Source organism: Ilyonectria robusta (assembly GCF_021365365.1).
Source record: "Ilyonectria robusta strain PMI_751 chromosome Unknown BGZ61scaffold_19, whole genome shotgun sequence".
Lineage (NCBI taxonomy): Eukaryota > Fungi > Ascomycota > Sordariomycetes > Hypocreales > Nectriaceae > Ilyonectria > Ilyonectria robusta.
In genome coordinates, this window is record NW_025764453.1 from 391,102 (window position 1) to 411,827 (window position 20,726).

The 20,726-nt window shown below is 54.6% G+C and overlaps 7 protein-coding genes and 1 non-coding gene across 8 annotated transcripts; 4 read left to right on the plus strand and 4 right to left on the minus strand.

The window, feature by feature from the left end:
• The first annotated feature begins 803 nt into the window (after window positions 1-803).
• BGZ61DRAFT_t165 lies at window positions 804-875 on the plus strand. The gene has a single exon. It is a non-coding gene; the product is annotated as a tRNA-Thr (tRNA).
• Window positions 876-1,243: 368 nt separating this feature from the next.
• On the minus strand, window positions 1,244-3,396 carry BGZ61DRAFT_496747 (Sodium:solute symporter family-domain-containing protein; the record flags this gene model as incomplete). Its single annotated transcript, XM_046251056.1, has 3 exons — window positions 1,244-1,538; window positions 1,592-3,249; window positions 3,310-3,396. The coding sequence occupies 3 exons, from the start codon at window positions 3,394-3,396 to the stop codon at window positions 1,244-1,246; spliced, it is 2,040 nt and encodes a 679-aa protein (XP_046100342.1).
• A 1,542-nt stretch (window positions 3,397-4,938) lies between these two features.
• BGZ61DRAFT_481656 (uncharacterized protein) lies at window positions 4,939-5,677 on the minus strand (the record flags this gene model as incomplete). The annotated part of the gene is made up of 3 exons (XM_046249316.1): window positions 4,939-5,445; window positions 5,516-5,546; window positions 5,604-5,677. The coding sequence occupies 3 exons, from the start codon at window positions 5,675-5,677 to the stop codon at window positions 4,939-4,941; spliced, it is 612 nt and encodes a 203-aa protein (XP_046100343.1).
• A 541-nt stretch (window positions 5,678-6,218) lies between these two features.
• Window positions 6,219-8,005, minus strand: BGZ61DRAFT_457484 (amidohydrolase 3). The gene has a single exon (XM_046246655.1). It carries the CDS (start codon window positions 7,899-7,901, stop codon window positions 6,264-6,266), a length of 1,638 nt encoding a protein of 545 aa, XP_046100344.1. The 5' UTR covers window positions 7,902-8,005; the 3' UTR covers window positions 6,219-6,263.
• A 1,523-nt stretch (window positions 8,006-9,528) lies between these two features.
• BGZ61DRAFT_520600 (uncharacterized protein) lies at window positions 9,529-10,380 on the plus strand (the record flags this gene model as incomplete). The annotated part of the gene is made up of 2 exons (XM_046252457.1): window positions 9,529-9,891; window positions 9,933-10,380. The coding sequence occupies 2 exons, from the start codon at window positions 9,529-9,531 to the stop codon at window positions 10,050-10,052; spliced, it is 483 nt and encodes a 160-aa protein (XP_046100345.1). The 3' UTR covers window positions 10,053-10,380.
• A 3,167-nt stretch (window positions 10,381-13,547) lies between these two features.
• BGZ61DRAFT_73870 (uncharacterized protein) lies at window positions 13,548-14,115 on the plus strand. The gene has a single exon (XM_046257032.1). It carries the CDS (start codon window positions 13,632-13,634, stop codon window positions 13,998-14,000), a length of 369 nt encoding a protein of 122 aa, XP_046100346.1. The 5' UTR covers window positions 13,548-13,631; the 3' UTR covers window positions 14,001-14,115.
• BGZ61DRAFT_73864 (uncharacterized protein) lies at window positions 13,848-16,061 on the minus strand. Its single transcript, XM_046257031.1, has 2 exons — window positions 14,466-16,061; window positions 13,848-14,354 (listed from the first exon to the last, which is right to left on the minus strand). Exons 1-2 carry the CDS (start codon window positions 15,690-15,692, stop codon window positions 14,232-14,234), a joined length of 1,350 nt encoding a protein of 449 aa, XP_046100347.1. The 5' UTR covers window positions 15,693-16,061; the 3' UTR covers window positions 13,848-14,231.
• Window positions 16,062-17,273: 1,212 nt separating this feature from the next.
• On the plus strand, window positions 17,274-18,494 carry BGZ61DRAFT_481660 (uncharacterized protein; the record flags this gene model as incomplete). Its single annotated transcript, XM_046249317.1, has 3 exons — window positions 17,274-17,483; window positions 17,574-18,002; window positions 18,135-18,494. 3 exons carry the CDS (start codon window positions 17,274-17,276, stop codon window positions 18,492-18,494), a joined length of 999 nt encoding a protein of 332 aa, XP_046100348.1.
• Window positions 18,495-20,726: the final 2,232 nt, after the last annotated feature.

Sequence of the window (20,726 nt, forward strand, 5' to 3'; positions counted from 1 at the left end):
TTCGGGAAATGGGAAACAGAACAGGTTTGGGAGGGTCCAAGGGTCTCTGGGCCAGGAGTTTTGGAAGATACAATAAATAACTACAGTAAAAAACCTGCTCCTCCTCCTCTCGCCAAGCTTACTCTCAAGAGGCCTCAGACTCATGCGGTCAACATGGCACAATTGCTAGATGTGCGGTGTTTCTTCAAGACAACGCCAGTTGCCCTTTGATCTGCAGCAAACTCCCAGCCTCTTCGCTGATATCCCACCCTAGAGCTCATAATCAACACATTGGCTACTAACCAAGGCTACTCGTGAGCCAACAGCTAGAAAACACAAGACTCCCGTTTGGCAAAGAGCAGTAGCTTAAAATAAGGCATGTCATATTAGTGCGACTTGGTGTGGAAGAGGTCGTGGCAATGCTTCACCTTGATGAAGGGAAATTTTATCATGTTTTATTGGCAATGCGGACTAGGCCCATCATATTGTCAAGACTATTGCTAGCGACTTCAAAGGAAAACCATACTCCCTCCAATAAGGTGTGTTACCACTCTAAGTAGCAGCTGAATCGACAAATTAGCCTCCTTTTAATTAAACCCTGGACGTTCACCAGAACCATTGCCACATATAATGCAGTGTGCGTGCTGGACCGCTAATAACGCGGGGCATTATTAGCTGGGTATTCACAATTTAGTGGACTGCGAGCTCTCCATAGGGCCCACAGTTCTCGGTTGGCAAACGGCCAAACCCCCACAAATGGAGACGCCAAGTGTCATGATCGTATAGCCCTCATTTCTTCACCGTCTTTCATCAAGCAATGACAAGCCCCGTTGGCTAAGTGGTATAGCGTGTCACTAGTAATGACAAGATCACTGGTTCGATTCCAGTACGGGGCAGTTCAGCTTGGTGTCTTTCCTTTTTGCGCCTGCTCACGATATATCGTGGAGTAATGAGGGGGTGAGACTCCTGTTACGGGAATGGAACTCATATCCCAGTTCCTTTTGCTCCCATGTGCTGGAAATCAGCTTAAAGGTACTCGGATGCTCGAGGTGCTATTTGTGTTGACCTAAACGTAATAACATCATTGATGCCATCCCAAACGAAGATGCGAGAGAGAGAATTGTCCAAAACCACTCCATTTATTAACTCCACATCGACTCTCTAACGGCCTAGGGAGAGTCCAGCGGAGTCTATGCCCTGACATTTTAAATCCGAGTCGCTGGAACCTAGTCCCTGATACATGAACTGAAGAGGGTTTATCATCCTATTCCACACTGGCCCTAAGTCCCTTCTTCTCCGGCGTCACCGTTCCACTAGGTCCATCCGTCAGAGCTGGCTCACCTTGCATTATAGCATTTGGCCGTTTGCCCTTGACCATCGAGGTACAAACACGCGCGATAGTGGCACGGCTCTCCCAAAGAGGGTAGATGCCAACAGCGAGGAAGGAACAGAAAATCCAGATCATACCCACCGAAACCCAACCCGTGAAGAAGGACTTAGAGAAGATGTACCGTGAGGCGAACATGGGCATCGGCCACAGCACCAAGAGGGACACAGTCCTATATTAAATCGAGTCAGTAACAAGAGGAGCAAGTGATGGGGGAATACATACATAACAATGGTAATGCTACTGGCAATCTTGAATGCCCGAGCAAGCTTTATTTGCTCTTCTTCAAAGTCGACTTGCTGGGGCGCCTCAACCCGGTGCTGAGCTTCCTCATCCACACCGGCTTCCTTAACCATTTCGTGGTCATCTGCCTGGCGGATATCCATCATTGATTGCCAGTCATACTTGTCAACCCCAAATATGAGACAAAGGACAGGAATAAAAACGACAGGAGATAGCAAAGCAGTGATGTTGCCAGCCAACATGGGGTTATTGGACCCGGTACAGACCACATCGAGCTTGCCACACGACTTGCTCGCCGTCACCAGCCAGGCAATGATGGCGCAAGATGTGCCTAGAATGGGCGAAATAGTTGCAGCCCATCGGTTCTGGCCATTCCAAATGAGTGTCAGAGTGGCCGGGAGCACAGCCGCAGAGATGAGGACACCCATAAGGAGGTAGAGGTAGCCCATAGAAATGCCGTTGTGCCATAGGCCAACAGAGATGCAGCAAATAACGAGGGCGTATACGACCATGCAGGCATGAGACATCCAAATGAGGCTCTTACCGCTGGCGTTAGGTCGGAAGTAGGTGCGGTAGATGTCGTAAGTAAAGATAGAGGATGTCGCAACCAACTCTGAGTTGAAGGACGACGTCACGGCCAGGAAGACCACGAGTAGGGTGGCAATAGCACCTCCCTTTCCAAGAAGGGCCACCGACGCATATGGCAAGACGAGGCCAGCGGAGATATCGGCCTCAGTCATGCGGTCAGGATACGTGGGGAACCGAGGGTTCGACTCGAGGGCCAAGGCAGAAAGACCAAGAGCGGTAGCCGTCAGCCAGGGAATGGCGAACCATGCAAGTCCTCCCATAATGTATCCCGGAAGAGCATGGACTGGGTGAGCGGCAATGGCCTTGTTGTAGTAGCCGTTGTCGAGGAAGACAGTACCAAAGTTGCCGACAATGTTGATGATGAAGAAGATCACGCCGCCTTGGGAGCGCATTGTCAGATAGCTACCTTCTTCATTTCCCTCAACGGGGTGCGCTTTACTGGCCTCGACCAGGAGGTCATATACAGCACCGGGGCTGCCGAGGACATCTGAGGTCGCGTAGGCCGTCAGCGCAAATATAATGATGATAATGAGGACCACGGCTCCATGGATAAAGTCCGTAATAAATGTGGCTTTCAATCCGCCAATAAAGGTATAGGCCACAACTCCTACGGGAAGTAGGAAGATGGCCGCGATGGTGTGCATGCCGGTCAGCGCATTGATGGTGGCAGCGCCACCAGAAATGAGCATCAGAGACACGAGCACATTGGTAACAAGGCCAAAGACGATGAATGTGAAGTGAGCCCCGCTTCCATAGCGAGCCTTGATGACCTCTAGGAAGGTGTGGGCATTAGGGGCGCGCTTCTTGAGCATGATAGCGAGTGTAGCAAACAGCAAGATTTGCACAGTCGCACCAGAGGCATACCAGAATGGGCCAGAAACGCCGTATCGGTAACAAACGCCAGAACTCTGGAGGAGAGTGGCTGCCCAGGTCCAGGAGGAGACGACGGCGGCTGCGACGAGGCCCGACTTCACAGAGCGGCCAGCCGTGGTGAACATTTCGGAAGTTTGAACCTCGCCATTGAAGCGCTTGAGGATATGCGTGAGAGAGATCTACGATTCATGTTAGTTCGTCGTTTAATGAGAATTCTTTTTGGGAGTGGAAGAACTAACCATGAAGATTGCAAAGGCAATGCCAACACCCAAGACGATGCCATAGCCTACTCCCTGGCTTAGAGCCGGGGTCCCTGAGCCTGCCATGATGAAGATTGCTGGACCTGTTTGAAGTTGGCAGTCAAATTTATCGAGGAGACTAGGTTCTGTCGGTGGTGCAGATGATCATCCGGAGTCCTGGAATACCGGTCATATATATACAATATCTTGATATGACAGCAGCATCCAAACCTGCCGCAGAAGGACGTCTTGGCAAGTAGAAGATTTTTAGCATCTCCAACCTCTGATTCGCCGACAGTAGTAGGAACATGACTTCTGTCCGATAAGAAGAGAAGTTTACCAATATGCAGTGCCATGGGTTCTCAGATGGCTTCATTATGGCCCCGCCGGGCCGGTGTCTGGGGCGCCGGCGGGGGTACTGGGATCTGGCCGGAGAAGGAAATCCAAGCTAGAGCCCCAGAATCTTGCTTCTACCCTTAACGCTAGGAGAAAGGGGAGATTGGGGTGACGTTGAGATCGGAGTAATGCGCTTGGGCCCTCAAGAAGCTTGATACCGGGGCCAAGCCTCGGGTGCAGGAACCCCCCACAAGGGCTGCCGCTTGACGAGAAGCTAGCGGCGGTAGACGGAGATAGTGAAGGCATCGCCGCCGGGGTCAAATAACCACCAAGACCGCCGAGTGGTGGGTGCTCACCGGAGGTGTCAGCCCTGTCGATTCTCGGACTCGCGAATCTATAGAGAAACATCTGAAGCTAGCCAGAGCAAAATATTGCCCTGGTGAGAACCGCTGCATAGGCTAGCGGCAGAAGAGAAGAGAATACTTACATTCACTAACCAAATAGTTTTAGATAAAGACACCATCTTATGAGAAGGCGGACGAATGAAAGATGTTGATCAAGGGCTCGGTTGCAGATCAGTCACTGGCGGGTTTGCTGCGTGTTACAAACACCGATATATAATAACACAAGCAATCCTTCCCCGAATATCGCTCTTGGCGCTTGGCACTCAGCGCTTGGCGCTTGGCATCGACGCATCCTTATCTTTACGTTTCCTGCTTTGACCTGAGAGCAGGAAGAGTTGGCGTCGATAAACCCCATCCGTGGGAACATTGGCATCCATAGGCCAGCTGGGCTGATAACGTCAGAGCAATTGTTTAGATTTTCCCTTCACCTCATTCTTTGATCCTCATATCTCCACGGCGCTTGGCATTTGCGGGCATTCCGGATTGGGCCGGCGCGTCAGCATGCTGCATTGCTGAGTTAAAAGTCTAAAAGTCTGGGCATTTCTTTGGCCGCCGGCGCTCATCTGCTGGCTCCTGTGGATTTCAACCCCATGAGCGAACTGCATCATGCTTGAGTAGGTCAGGGTGGGTCATTGGTGGGAAACTCCAGACCTCCATGGTAGAATCTGGGCCAAAATTATGGTCCTTCAACTTGCTTCACTTTGACCTTTCGACTCGCACAGCTTGTACATGATTCTTTATTCAATGCAGATCGCAACTCTGATACGGTATCATTCCAAGTCTGTGCCTAGCCGAGCTTGTAAGAAGCCCAAATACCCTCAAAACAGACAAGACCACCCGCCGTAATGGGGGGATTTCCTGGACACACACCGTCAGCTTTAATTATATCCTAAAACATAGCAGGACTTACAAAAGATGGTAATTGGGGGACGGGGCCGTCGTCTTCGTCGTTGTCGTCGCCGTCGTCCTCGGCGGACGCGGCGGAGGACACGGAGCCCAATCTAGCGGAAAGCCGCCTGCAGAGCGAGCCAGAGGGGGGTCGGAGCGTTGGCAAGAGCGTCGCCGGCCCGCCGCATCTCGTCAACGATGTCCCGATATTCGGGTTGGACGGGTCCGGGCCCGGGGCCGTGGCCGTTGTCGTCTTCCTCGTCTTCCTCGTCTTCCTCGTCCTCGTCGGCCGCCGCAACCCTGCGACTGTGGCGGAGGGCACGGAGCCTGATTTGGCGGGCCGCCGCCCGTCGGGCCCAGGAGAGGGACCGGCACAGATGCCGGGCGCAGCCGGGCGCGGAAGAGGGCCGGCAGGCCGTCTGGGATTATGGCCCAGTCTCTCGCAGGGGGTGGGCAGACAGCTCACCCTCCGGCATCCGGACGCCACTGGGGTGGAATTGCCTGAGTGCTATTAGCTTCTCAAATTCTCAAATTCTAGTTTTGGTAATGCTTGAGAAGAAAAAGAGAAGAGAACTCACCTTCCACAAGACAACACGTTGGGCGGGCATTCTTTTATTGGCTTACTCGTTATTTTAATTTCTGAGAAAACTGTAGAGAATGACTTACACTACTGCTGTTGCTGTTGCTGTTGCTGTTGTTGCCGTTGTTGTTGCTGTCGTCGTTGTTGGTGGTGTTGACATGTCGGCGGGCGCTGATGGTCGCACATTAGGCAAGATCCGCAAAAGGTGCAAATGGGGGCTCTTACTGTTGTTGCTGGTGCTGGCGCAGTCAGTAATTTGATGTGATAGGTGATGGGAAATGGTAGAAAGGAGCGGAGTGTGCGTACCAAACAGGCCGAGTGGTGGTTGTAGAGGAGAGGAGAAGAGGAAAGGAGAGAACAGTAGCAACCCCGGACCCTATGTCGGCATTGCAGAAGGAAGTTGCTCCTTCCTTCCAGTTGATACACAAGGCAGGAGTCCCGAGCCGCTCGAAATGCTGACATGTGCGGAGTTGCTTTTGCTTCTTCAATTTCGGGATTCTTAGGCAGGAGGTCTTCGGAAACAATAAAGCGCGTACCTCGGTACCTACCTACCAGGCACCTAAAGAATAAGTTAACCCTTTAGGTATTTATCCCGCTTAGTGTTATTCTTTAGGTCTAAGTCCTCAGGCCATAGCATAAACATCAGACGAGGAACGTTGGGCAATGCGATTTCCTACCCTGCACCAATGAGAGAAGAATGCTTGGATTTCAAGGTGACTTTCATTTGATACTTCACTTTAGCTGTTCTATATGCTCCAGACTCCCTTCCCGTCAAACCAAGTCTCTTTAACCTCCGCTTTGAGCAAGCTTTTGGCGTCCCACTCCATGCCGACCACCACAAAGTCCGCCGCTTTGCCCACGTCTAAGCTGCCCACTCGATCCTCGGCAAATACGCTCTTCGCCGCACCAAGTGTAGCTGCTGAGATGGCCTCGCAAACTCCTAGACGAAAGTGCTCGTTCACCGTGTTCGTGGACTCGGGTTCCCTTGCTGAGCGTCGCGTTGTTGCTGTGTAGAGGTTGTGCAGCGGGTTATAAGGTGCCGTGGGGCTGTCGCTCCCGATGGCGAGGAGTGCGCCGTTGTCTGCGAATTCGCGGTACGCAAATGCTCGCTCGCAACGGTGTGAACCGATGAGGCGAGGCCAGTCGCGGAGGAGAACCGGGTCGCAGTGCACTGGTTGAATCGACGCCGTGATGCCGAGCTCACCCAGTCTCTTGGCCTCCTCTGGGGCTGAGAATTCCAAGTGTTCGATGCGATGTCGGCTGTTGGGAGCGGCATGTGCCTCAATTGCGTCCACCGCCATTCGGATGGCACCGTCTCCGATAGCATGGAAAGCGATTTGCAGTCCTGAAGCCACGGCTTGCTTGACAACCGCCTCCAGTCCATCCTTGGTCCAGAGAGGATCTGGCGATAGCCCGTTGGAGTACGGCTTCGAGACATGTGCCGTGCAGGCGTCAATGGTCCCATCGCAAATAAGCTTGATGCCCGTGATACACAGGTCTGGTGAGTTGGCCCTGTTGTACTTCTCCTTTAGTTCGACAACTCGCTCTACCTGCTTCCGGCAGGCAGCTTCAGAGTCTGGTAAGATGAGCCAGTAAGCAGTTATTCTCATAGCGAGCTCTGGTTGCTCAGCGCGGAGAGTAAGAAGAGCATCCCAAACCACCTCATCCATTGCCATCTCTATAAGCCCAGTATATCCAGAGGCGGTGTAAATCTTTAAAGCAGACATAATAGTCTCCATCTTCTCAGTCTTCGTCATCGCTTGGCTAAGGTATGGCCAGGCAATGCCCACTGCAGCGCCCTCACTGAGAAGGCCAGTCGGTTTACCATTCTCATCGCGCCCTATTGTCCCCCCCATCGGGTCTGGCATGTCGGCAACTCCAAGCGCATCTAACGCTGGTGAGTTGCACCAGACTGAATGCAAGTCCATGCTATCAATGAAAATAGGGCGAGGATCGATGTCGTCCAGCATCGCTGTATTGACACCATCTGGCGTCAAGTCCAGCATCCAACCCCTGGCGAGGATTCTTGGTAACTGAGGGTTTTCTTTGGCATACGACCGGAGCGTGTCTCGAATTTCTTCCAGTGACTTGCATTCGTCCAACACGACCTTTCGCAGGGACTGCCCTAGAAGAAGCAGATGCATGTGGCCATCAATAAATCCCGGGAGGACCGTCTTCCCTTCCAGGTCTCGGACTGAGATGCCATTGTCGTGCTGATATTTCGCTGTGAGATTAACAGCAGAGCCGATATCAGAAATTATGCCATCCTTTACAAGCATGCTTTCCGCGAACGTAGGCTGGGCGTTCAGGCCAACATCGGCCTTCGATAGAATGCGGCCATTGGTAAAGAGAACGGTGGCGGGGGCGGTTTCGGACCGCATCATGTAAAATAAAAGCTCGAGTGAATTGACATTTAGGATTTCAACATGAAATAGTCAAGAACATTGATAAGAAATCGATAAAGCCGTCTCGAGCCCTTTTATATCGTGCCATCGTAATGAGGCCCCACGATATTCGCACTTCCGCGGATTGCGGTGCGGGGTAGACCCACGCCGATTCATGAGTAGATGTCATTTACACGCCGTAGACGCCGAAGGTAGATAAGACGGACTTGCCCATAAACGGTGAAATACATGCATTAATGTACTCTCACCTGGAGTCTCCTTATATAACGCATTTGCGCCCCGCACTGAAGGTTATTCAATCACCATTGTTGGCCGCATTGGGGTGATGGTAGCGACACCATGCAGCCATGATACCCTCCGTTACGTCAGTCTAGTAGCCAGTCCTTGTCTAGCATGGCAGATGCACTGGAGAGGCCTTGGTCCGAGTTAATGGTGATTTGGCGAGACAGTTACCTCTATGGAGTTTCTTCTCACGTATTGGTAACAGTACCGACTAATGTGATGGCGTTCAAGGACAGAAGAATAATCATTGTATAGTGCAAGCGACCCGATATTGTGTTCCATTGTCATAATATAGGGTAGGCAGCCATGCTGAACTCAGAGCTTTGGAGAATTGCGTAGCCCATCGATTGCAAACGCTTCAAGAGCCTACGTAATTTCAAGACTGCTTAACAGGAGTTACGTCATGAGGACTTTGACAGAGGTATAATTGCTGAGTTATCCGTCCGTCTCTTAATTGTCACATGGTGTCCCGCGAATCACACCCATCACCTTTAGACTTTGTACTTCAGAAAAGCGACAACCAAACACTCTGACAACGAACGGTCCAAGGGTGTGGCAATATGGGTTTATCTGACTGCGGCATTAACCCTTGACGAGTACTCGGCGGGATAATATAGGACGGAATCCCTCGGCTATGGCACGTATGGATGCCCATGTAAATGCTTGATTGAAGGTCCCCATGTATCATAATAAGTCGCTTGAACTGAGCGTCTTGTTCCCCAGCCCATCATCAGATTTTCAATCTTCGATCGTCGCATACATGAATCAAGCCCATGCCGTTGTTGCCTCTAAGCTCAATTATTGAGTCAGAGTGCATTGGCTGTTATCGCGGTTGTCAAAGTGTCTGCCTGTATCAGAGCAAGGCCAGAACTTCGTCTGGTAGCAAGCGGTCGGGATAATAAGTGCAAAATCGATTCAGACGCCTTTGAAAATTTTGCAATTCCCTTTCCTTCAAAATGGAAATTTTAAATGAAAGCGACGATAAAAGACGAATTACTGCGCGTTTCTAGCATCTTTGTACGGTTTCAGAGAGTTGTTGGTTGGTTGTGTTGGCTTGCAGGGCTACCCAACGCCACAGCCTGGTCTGGCGTTCTGGGGTTGAGACATCCACAACCACACCTGCAACTCACTATTTGAGGGACGCTCTCTGGGACAACACATTCTCGTGCTCGATTAAGATCATGTCTTTAACGGACAATCATGTCCTCCTTGGCATTCGATATTTGCTATTCATGATATCTACACCCCACCCCATCCTGCCCATGGCTGTCCCGTGCCGTTTCTTCACGTTGCACAACTACCCGCCGTCAAGACTCGGCCCCCAATGGTTCGTCTCTCAATTATCGGAATCACCCTTCCACCGGCAACTCGACGCGGGGCGATGACGACAACGGGACGGTTCGCATTCGTGGTCGCACCCGTGTGTCAGGCGGGAAGGGAAGGGCAATGTACCATTCCGACAGCTGCGTGTACCCGTGTTCATCCAGACAGGAAGCACGGCTGGCACGGCAAGTGCCGGAGAGACTTGAGGCGACGAAAGATTCGAGACGGTGGCGATGATGGAATTTTCGATCAATACAAAGCATGGTGGTCACAGACACCGAAGTACATATGTGGGATGGTGGAGGCTAGAGTTGCATGCGTGAAGAGACATGCATATCAAACACATGCTGAATACGGGAACGAGGTAAGCAAAGCTGCGTCTTGACCTGCATGATATTTATTTAGCTCGTCAGGACTTGCCTTCAGCTCAGCTCAGCCGCTATTTCTGTCGCCTTGATTACTTCGCGCTTCAGCCCAATCATCCGCTCAGCCTCGCGCAACCAGCGAAAATGCAAGAAGCAGTAAGCGGCAGGCAGGCTGAAGGGGAAAATCCTCAGCCCCAAGCCCAAACCCACATTCGGGCCATTCACAACCGCCAGCAAGTGAAACAAAGCAAGCGTCGGTATCCGTGATAACACGAATCACAGATGCAATGTCATCAAGCGAACCCACCCCTCATGTCTTTGAAAGGGGGGCAAGGAGAAAGGGGATTCGTGGCCCAATCGGATAGGACTGATGGGGGGAAGACGAGGACGAGGACGAGGAGGGTCGCACGCCTTGCTGCCCAGAAGCAGTACGGCTGGGGCATCGGGTGAGCAGTAGAGGTTAGAGGGGCGTGGATGGTGAATGGGGGGGAGGGCATCAGGGATGGGTGTGGCACCCATCACGAGGAGGTTAGCAGGAGATGGAAGGACGAGGAAGGAGACGAGGGGGAGGAAGTGGAATGTGGAATTCGAATGCTGTTAATGTCTGGCATAGAGATGAGCTGGACTCTGGAGTCGCACTAATTCAAGTTGAGGTGAGTTCATGGATGTCACTTCGGCTGTTGACGATAAGCCAGAAGCAAGAGAGGAGGAGGAAAGAGGAAACAGCGTGGGAAAAAAAGCAACTTTCAATGTCACCCTCTGCTTCATCCTCGCCAGTTCTGGAGTTGGGTGTGTCTGGCGTGTCTCGCTGCGTGTACATAGATAGATGTAAGCTGTTAACAAACACATCAAGCCAACAGCACCATGGTCATAGTCTAACCAGTCCCCCGGGCAAGTACACCTTCATGGCGCATCGTGGATCACCACGTGGAGACGAGGCCCCCCCCCCATCCTTTTGCTTCTCCCTCGCCATGCCATGCGGACGGGCATACATCATCACGAACGTGCAGAAGAAAAAAAAAGCCTCGCGTTGTTCGGCACCTTCTTCCGCTCTCTAGGAGCATCTCAAACCATGCGGACGACTCGCCGCCCTCAACGCCATCCCGAAGCCCCTGTCCACGATCCAGACCGTCGGAACGCCCTTGAATCGTCAGGCACCCGTCATGTTGTCCGTGGTCGTATCATGTCCACCTACAGATACAGATTCCCGCATCAACTATCGATTCTTCGGACATTTTTTCCTTCAGCGTGGCGGGCCCTCCAGCGCACACTCCCCTCATTCATCCCTAGGAGAGACCAGGCAGGGGGGGGGGGGGGACACACAGACGTGCGCCTTCATAAACTTCGTTGGCTACGTTGAGATTGTCATGATTCTGATCTCCCCCGTCGCCACATCACCACCACCACATGGCGTATCGGTTTAAGGCTTCCTTGCGCCGCTGGACTACTACATAGTATGCCATCGTAGCTCGCGCATCTGGCCTGATGTGCTCACCATCTAGAACGTCTTCAGACCACGATAGACCAGGCGCTAATACGTAGCCGCCATCACAGCCCCAGGGCCACCCATGTCCTTGTTCTCAGCCCCTCGATCCATGGCTCGCTTGCACTCGTCTCAGCCTTCCGAGTACGGCCAAGATCCCCTTGGATCCCCTTGGATCACCTCGCTATTGCCTCCCGGTGTGTAGCGGCCATCTGGAGCTAGCACACCGGCGCTACAGCACAGGCCCGCCATGATCGTGATACCACCGCAACTGAGGAGCTTCTTCACGCTTCGGAGGGGGCTCCCGCGCGACGACGGATTGCGGAAACTATCACCCAGAGCCGACAAAACCCGGTAGGGCCAGAGATAGATAGGCTCTCGTATCGGGGACCTCGGGGACCTCTGCTCCATACAGATGCAAGGACGGAATGCAGTGATGGCTTTATCAAGGATGGCGACGGCGACGGCGAAGGCGAAAGCCAAGGCCACGGCGAATCCGCTTGTGGTGTGTGTGTGTGCGTCAGATGAATTCACAATTTCACATCCCTTTGTCCCCCTCGTGAAGCGCCTGTACGACGTGAGTTGGAACAGGTCTCACCGTGGACGCGTAGCCAAGCAATTATTGATTCATATCTACGCGCCTTATGCCCCATCGCATGCGACGTATCCCCCGCATGCTGCGCGCCGTCTCCATCCATACCCATATCCATTCCCCATTTGCATTTTCATTCCCACTTGCTCATCCATTCAGGGACTAATTATGGAGTCGACGTAAATTACTCCCCCCTCTAGTTTTCCTCCTGCAGACAGACGCGCCCATTGCCTCGCACGCCCCCCCAAAGCCAGCGCCCATTCATTAATTCGACCCCATAAAAAAAACCAATCTCGATTCAAAGCCCACCTAAATCTGAGTCGTCTTTTATTTGCCCTTCTCAGAGGTCCCCACAACGCCCAGCTGGATCGTCACTAGGTTCCCCCCTGTCCCCAGCTCAGCCCACCTGGCGATGCGACCCCCCCAGTCAAACTCCAACTGCCGTGCCACCTATGGGGAATAAACCCGGCCGCCCGCCTCACACAGGCTCGGGCGATGAGGTTAAAATGCAATATACTATGCACGTCTCCTTGTCCATAACAAAACGAGCAATAAGTAAGCGTCACCCAATGAATAACCAGGGTGGGGGCCGAGGCAGAATCCGTCGTGGGTCGGCTCTCGCGCCAATATTCGAATGAACCACGTCAATGAACTGGATGGAACAGCAATTCAATACCACCGCTGCAACTGCACACCCCCCTTGCCTACCCATCCTCTTCCACTGCAGAGTCTCTGCCGGTAGTCCTTTTCTCCCAGGAGGAGCCTTCCCCTGATACCAACCAGTCCCCCGTATGGAGTCCAGGGATCTGATCTCACTATCTCTGTCTTGCTCACGGCGGCTGTCTCGTCCTTCATCGCTGAGGCTCTCCCGATCTCGCCCTCGTCCATTCTCGGCCCGAACATGCCCAATCCGGGCCGGCCACTCTCCCCCCCACGTCAAAAACGCATCCTCTCTAGCTCTGTTGCTCCTCTAGCCTCTATCCTCTAGCCTCTAGCTTTAGCCTCCTTTCTCTCTAGCCATTATCTCGGCTTCCCTTGCGTCTCCACATGCCGATGCGCGAACGCTATCCTTTGTTGTCTGTGCTAATTACCGTCCATAGCACTGTAGATCACCCGTCTGTGCCATGTCATGTCGTTGTGTCTCGTGGAAATCAAAATCTAGGGGCTATCAGGAGACTTTGACCGATTGGATGCTTCACGCGGATTGCCTCCAATAGGATCCAAGGCGACCCTCTCATCAATTAGCTACGTACGGAGTAGCTCGCTTTTCCCATGCCAGATCCCTCTCGTAGACTTCCCGCGTCCATCTCTGCAACTGGCTCGTGCTTATCCCCATCCCCATCCCATGCATCATGGCCTGTCCAAGGGCGTGCCCGCCAAAGTCCCAGCCCACTTCGCGCGCCCTCGCGACTCACGCGATGCTTTGGCAGTTTGAGCCGAGCCGAGCGCCTCATGGCCACGAGTTCGCCTTGTCCATTGGTAGCACAGTCACCGTGACCCTCGTATCTCGTTGTGTCCAGACGTTTCCCTCACTTTGTTGCGCCCCCTGATAATGGCTACCGATAAAGAATACATCGTTGAAGGGGACGTGGTGACCAAGAAAACAATCCCAATATAAAACCTGGTTTGGATAGTCCCCAATGCCCGTCTAGCCATGCCGAAAAATGAAATCCACAATTAATCCCACAATCCTCTCTGTTGGAGCCATCCTAGTTTCCAGCCTGGTCGTCGCCTATCGTTCCGTCCCACCCTTATCCTGTCCCGTCCTGTCCAGTCCGTTTGCCTCGTTTGTCCGAAGCCCTTTCTGTGTCCTTGGTAACGAAACCAGTTTCCTCTTGTCCAAATGCGCTTCCGATTCCATACCTCGCAGATCCACTTTGCCGAATCCTGCCCCTTTGATTTGTCCCGGTCCGTGTGATATAATAGATTCACGAAATAAAAACAAAAAAGAGCTTCAGCCCACCGTTGGGCTTCCACTGCTTCATGTCCAACGAGCTCCCTTGACGCCAATAATCCAGTCTCCCCTTTCCTAATTGCGCCCTTGCGCCTTTTTACACATCGTAGTCGTTGTTGCTTGCAATGGATGTGGTGGGTGGTGATATGTCTCGCATCAGGTATCGCTGTTCCTCGTTCGCAGCCGCGGCCTCAGCTCGCTGCTTGCTCTCACAATGGAAATAATCCCTCGTTTGCCTTCACACCCCAAAATGAGCGGGTCTTGTTCGAAAGCCGGGTAGTCGTCGTCACCCCTCGTCCCCAATGTGCGTTCACGACTCTTTCTTCGCATCTGTGCTGTCGTCGCCATCCACACTTCGATCTGCTCCGTTGCCTTCAGTGCTGTTGATGCCGTCGCCGGTCTTGCCTTCGCAACCCTTGACGAGTCGATGTCTCTGTGAAAAGAGTCAGTATGTAACCCATAATAGAGTGACATCAAGACATGATCGGGTTGCCCCTCTCGCCTTAATGGCATCAGTAATCAATGGATATGAGGGTGTTCCTACCTTCAGGGCGTCCTTTCGTGAGAAACTCTTGCTGCAGAAGGTGCAAGGGAATGGCTTGACAGCCAAGTGAATTCGCTTATGTCGTTTCAAGTCGTGATTTCTGCTAAAGGACTGCACACACTGATCGCACTTGAAAGGTCGTTCAGACTGAGGGGCGGGTTGTCCGTGCCCGTACATCATCGGGTGGCCGTATTGGGGAACGCCCATGCCGGGAATCATCGACATCTGACCTCCGGGCTGGTGAATATTCGACATGACGGACCCGCCCATGGTCGGTAGGGACTGGTAAGGAGGGTATGGTCTATACGGAGCAGGGGGGGCCATGGACGGTCCTCCCTGTTGTGGACCCGAGATCGAGCCTAGACCTCTCGGAACGGGGCCAGCACTCGAAGGCGAGTGCTGGGTTGGCGAGGGCTGAGGGGCATAAGAAGTAAAGTTGGACTGCTGAGGCGTGGAGGAGGTTGTGTAGTAATTGGAGTTGCTGGGAGGTCGCGTGTGCGTATAAGAGTCAACGTGAGCCGGCGCACTGGAAGTAGTGGGAGGCTGCGTCGAAACTGGGTTCTGGGAGCTCAGGATTGCACTCTGGGGTGCTTGGTGGCCAGGAGTCGTCTGCCCGCCGTTGCCTCCGCTGGAGAGGGATGTCTGAAAGGGGTGCTGGACCTCGCCGTAGGGAGGGGGAGGGAGGCCCTCACCTCCGTGGTGCGGCGACTGGGAGGTTCGGGGATGGTTGAATTGCATAGTCGAGGGCTGCTGGCTGTACATCGAGGGGCGACCGCCAAAGTGCTGGTGGCCCATGGCGGGTTGCGGAGGAGCGGCAGAGCTGACGGTATACGAAGAGTTGTTGGGCGTGGGCCACGATCCATGGCCGTACGAGTAGTGCATGCCGGCGGGTGCCTGAGAGCCCTGGGAGCTGCCCGTGTTGACGCTGGAGAGGCTTGGGCTCAGACCGTCGCTGGCTCCTGGCGAAGGGGTCAGAACACTGGGGGAAGAGGAACGGCGACGATCGGGGAGGGGGCCGGGGAGGGGAAGATATGATGGCGGATAGGGATACCCAGCCGGAGCGGATTCGAGTGAGTTGTGGTAGTGCTCGTGGGAGCCGGCCGGGAGGGGAGGGTACAAGGGGTATTTTGCCATACTTGGAACATCTGCGGTGGGAGGAGGCAGAGAGAATGCAGGCAAAGCGCCTGCCGCAGGGCGACGCGACGAGAAACTGGTGGCCGCCTCCATGGCTATGCGCACCGGGATGCTGTGGTGATGATGGTGTTACTTGCGACAACCGCTGCGGGTGGTCCTGTTGCTTGTTGCAACAACTGCGGGTTGGCTTGTCGTCGAGATGTGGGCGCGAGGGAAGGACTGAGGTTTTGATGGTGAAAGGTGCTGCCTGCCTGAGCTCGTGGTGAGGCGAGACTGAAGGGAATGACGCCCGGCGAGGCTTCTGGAGCAGGAAGCTCAGGGGCTTCGTGTTCCTACACGGCCGTGACGTTCAGAGGTGCAAAAGCACGGCGTGATTGGTAGTATGGACGAGGTCCAAGGCGTTCCTCAAGGTGGGAGTTGTGAGGCGAAAGCTGGCGGCGGCGGTGGTGGAGGTGGTGGTGGCCCCGTGTGCCAGGCGTATATGGCTGTGATGTGATGGCTGTAATGGCTGTAATGGCTTCCGGGAAAGGCGTTCCTGGGGAGTGCTGAGGTCGTCGAGAGGGGTTGAGATCAACCACACCCGGGCTGGGGACCGCAAAGCTTCTTCTATTATACACGCGAGGGGGGGGGGCTGTCGTCGATGCTGGATCGTCTGCAAGGTTATGCAGCGTTCGTCTCCAGGGTCCCCAGGGTCTGGAAGGGGCAAGCTCAAACTCAAAAGAAGGTCTCGGGGAGGGATAAAGGGATGTAGAGAGGAGGAGAGGAGACGAGGGTCGAGAGGCAAAGGTTGAGAGTCAAGATGCTCTTGGGTCGCGGGATGAATGGGGATTGAATGGGGGCTTCTGTGGTTTTGGGGTGTCGTCAATGGAGAGCCAGAGACTCAATAAGGTTTCTGTCCCAGGTGGCGCCCTTTGGCGTTTTTGGCGCAATATGTATATCTTTCGGGGCTCTCCAGGGCTTTCGTCCAGGGCTCTCCTTCACTACACTCCCACTACGCTCGCAGCGCACTCCCACTGCTCGCTGCACTCCCACTGCTGCTAGCCCTAGTCCAGCTGCGGCGCCCACCCCACTGTCTCCAAATCACGCACGCCTCCCCCCCTGTTGGCACCTGGGAGGCCCACACCCACCAGCCGACGCCCGGGGGGTAGCTCCCTCTTGGCGTCTTTTTGAGTTAGCGCCGACGTCGTGGGTCTGCTGAGACGGGATCTCTAGACCAGACGCCAGACGCAATAGCGACTAGCTCGGGAGGGCTGAAGGATCGGGACCCAGCAGCTGGACCAGGCCTGGAAAGCTCCAGGTCATGGCACAAATGGCACAAAGCACAAGGGAAAGGACGCCAGTGAGAGACCAGAGGCGGCAAGCATTCAAGTCGAGAGACACACACGCACAGAGAGAGAGGGTGTGTGAGTGTGCGTGAGTGTGCGTGAGTGACTGTATGAATGCGTTATGTGTGTGGAGAGACGGAGACAAGCGGCGAGCCCAGCGGAAGCAAATGCAGCACCCAGCAGCAGCCACCGCGACTATTTCCTCTCCACTCCCACCCTCCAGCGCCCGGAGCTGGACCCGGAGAGGCGATGAAGAAGGGGGGGATGGATGGATGGGTGACAAGGCCACTGGCTGCTTGCACTACGCACTACGCACTACGCACAATAAATGAATGGGTGAATGGATGGGATGGATGGATGGATGGACGGATGGGCGAGCGAGCGCAAAGTGACGGGACGTGGATTCAGCTCCGGAGGGGCGTGTCTCTATGCAGTACAGCTCCAAGAGACAACAAGAATAGCAAAGGGGAGAGCAACACGAGGGTTAAACGGGAACAGCGACGAGGCCCTGACTGAAGACGACGAAGCAGACGTAACCCACCAGAAATGTTGCCGCAAAGTAATGGACCTTAGGATTCCAGCTGCAGATGCCACACGCCGCAAGTGACTGAGAGCGACTGAGTACAATAGCAACTGACATGAATGAGAGCGAGCCTGTGTAGTGTGCGTGCGTGCGCACCATCGACCGGATGTGGACGACAACAAGGATCTGGACGGTCTCAGTCGCCGTCGCCCATCTCGCGCGCTCATCCTTTTCCCTGTCCAATTTGACTGGGGCACGCGGGAGCAACAAGCCTCATCCCTATCCCCATCCCCATCCATCATCCATCTCCTCAGTCCCTGCGCTGCTGCTGCGTGGCTGGCCCAGATCGGGAACGGGGCGTGTGGGAGGTTGGATGCCCAGGACGCCCCAAGACGCCCTACGGCCTACGGCACGCAAATCACTCCCACGCCTCGTTTCTTTTTTCTCGTCGTCCCTTGGGTCTGGATCTGGTCTGGGTCCAACTGGATCACCTCAGTGGCCGATGCCTTTGAGTCTGCGTCTGCGTCGGTGTCTGTGGCGGTGGTGCCAGAGCCGGTATGGTGTGTGTCATGGGTCATCAACAGGCCTGGGCTGGCGGGCTGACAGGCTGGGGGGGGGGGGGCGCCAGGCCTGCCTTTGAACGTGCGCTCTACGTATGAAGAAGCAAAAGCAGTCTGAGTCGAACAGCATGTATCCCAGCCACCAGCTCAGTGGGCTTGCTTGGGCTTGCTGGATGAGGCTGTCCGCCTGTCTGTCTACCCCGTGGCGCGAACCGGCTGGACTATGTTTCTCCTCTCCCCTGGAGGCGGCGTGCAACCGTGCAACGGGGGGCGGCGGCGTCAGAAGGCGCCCGCGAGTTGGACGACAAGAACTGCAATGGTGGTGGTGGTAGCGATGATGATGATGGAGGTGTCTGAAGCGCAAGCGCAAGCGGGAGCTGAGTGTGTGTTGCGTGCCCCCCTAAAACGACTCAAAGTCATATTCGTCCATACGCACGCCAGGACCTGGGGAAAACGCCATGGGCATAAGCTTGCCAATTATGACTAGACCCCGTCTTTTTTTGCTTCCGGTATCCGAGCTGGGGAATTCTCGTCGCCGGTTCCAGAGATGGACCCGTCTCAGACGGATCGATATGCTCGCACAGTCCCATGGCAGCAGACAACCAAACTCGGAGACGACAGGGTCACCCAGGCCCAGGCCTCATAGAGTCAAACCGGCTGTGGCATCCTGGAGCACGCCTGACGGCCGTGCTATGTGCGTTTTTGTCGTTGACGTGGGATTATAGGGGACCTTGTCTTGTCTTGCAACAGAGAATGACGGTCCAATGGACAGGGCGAGACGCACGACAGACGCACAACGGGCAAGCCGGGGGTGGGCGAGATAACTAGGGCACGCCGCTGAAACCGAAGTGCCGACTGGGTAAGAAGGGTAAGACGGGGGCGAGGGTGTGTCATATTGGACAGAGGACGAGAAGGAGGACGACCAGGAGCAGAGAGACAGACAACGAACCGAGCCTCACTCAGCAGGTTCAGCTGGATGACAGACATGACAGCTTGGGGCCTTCTCGTCCGACATGACCCTCAGATTGAAGTCCTAAAATAAGCACAGCTGGACTCACGCGGAGACCTGACTGGTGATCTGCTGGAGTTGTTCGCAGCCTCCTTTGGCCAACACGAGATGCAAATGCAAACTCATCAGACCTAACACAAGACAGCCAGATGCCTCCAGCAGAGACAGACTTGGCATGACGTGGGATGCGACAAGACGAAAAGGTCGAGAACAGGTCGAGGCCATTCCAAATACCGCCCGTGCCTTAATCCTACTCCTCCACAAGACCCGAGGCCCTGGATGCTTGAGTCTTTTTTTAGGGATTCGTTTAATTATCACTCTCCGGACTGGCCCTTTCCCGGTTCACTGCCCCCCATGTACGTGGGATCGCCCGTGGGAATGAATTAGCGATCACCAACATGTGTAATACAACGCCAGGCTATAGGTTTCTCTCAGACCAGGAGCCAATATTTGGGCTAATTTTTCTTCTTCTCTGTCTCATGCTCAAAAGCCCGCCCGTGCTCGGCCGTCAAGGGACCCATGCTCTCTGTACTCGTGGGAAGTGGGAAGGGGGCTGCATCGGGAAGTTGGGTCAGATTTTCTGGATGTTGCCGAGCCCGATGAAAAGGTGAGATACGAGCAAACAAGATTGAGACGAGCCAGGGCAGGGGACGCGAAGGGGGGTGTTGAGCTAGCCAGTGACGAGGGGCGAAAGGTAGCAAGAGAAAAAGAAGGAGGAAGGAAAATTCATAACTGGAGACTGGGGTGAAGAATTTGCTTGCTCAATCGAGGAGGGCCCTGAAAATATCGATTTGTCCTGTGCCATGATGCTACGGTGCGCCTACCTAGCAGCCCCCCCCCCCTGGAGCGCTGAGCTCCCAGGCCCAGCTGCGGGCTGCGCTGTGGTGGTGCGCTGCAACGCAACCACAGGGACGTGGGTGCCTGTAGGGTGCCAGGGGTGGGAGCGATGGGGCCCCTTGAGCATTCCCCAGATGTCAGAGCGGGCGCGTCACGATTTGGGGTTGGATTTCGCGAATTGAGTCTGAGTTTTCAGTCTTTCCCTTGCGGCCCTGGTTGTTGAGGCACGCATTCTCCGAGGACCCGCCCAACTGGCGATCGGGATCAGAGAATCAGAGGGCGATCACAGATCGTGGATCAGGCGTTGCCGTGCTGCATGTCTCCTCCACTGGTCTGTCTCGCAGTCCTGGTTTCTCAGTCTGCCTGGATCCCGGACGGGCCTAGTTCCCAGAACGTCAAGACTTCGTTGACCATGACACCGCACAGCATCATGCTGCTGCGACTCGCATCCATGATCCTGCGTGTCCTAATTATCTTGTCTCTCTCGCCTCCGCCGCTGCCCCTGCCCGCCGTCCTGATCACCAACCACGTCCCCCGGTCGTCCCAGTTGTCCCAGTCGCAGTCGCAGTCCCGGTCCCGGTCCCCCTGCTCCTATATCCACGTCCATCCTCCATCCTCCATGATCCATCCTGCATCCTCCAGCGTCGAACAACTGTGAGGCGCACGCCCCCTCCACAGAAACCACGGACCACAGCTAGGGGACCGGGGGGGCACACTTTTTGCCCTTGGCTGCTTCTCTGTTGAGCCATTCCGCCGCCATCGACGGATAGGCTCAGCCATGCCGACCCAGCTCTTGGGAACACATCGAAAATGAGGCGCTCGACTCCCGTCCTTGACGCAGGTCGCACGTCCGCCGTCGCAAAAAGAGGCGGT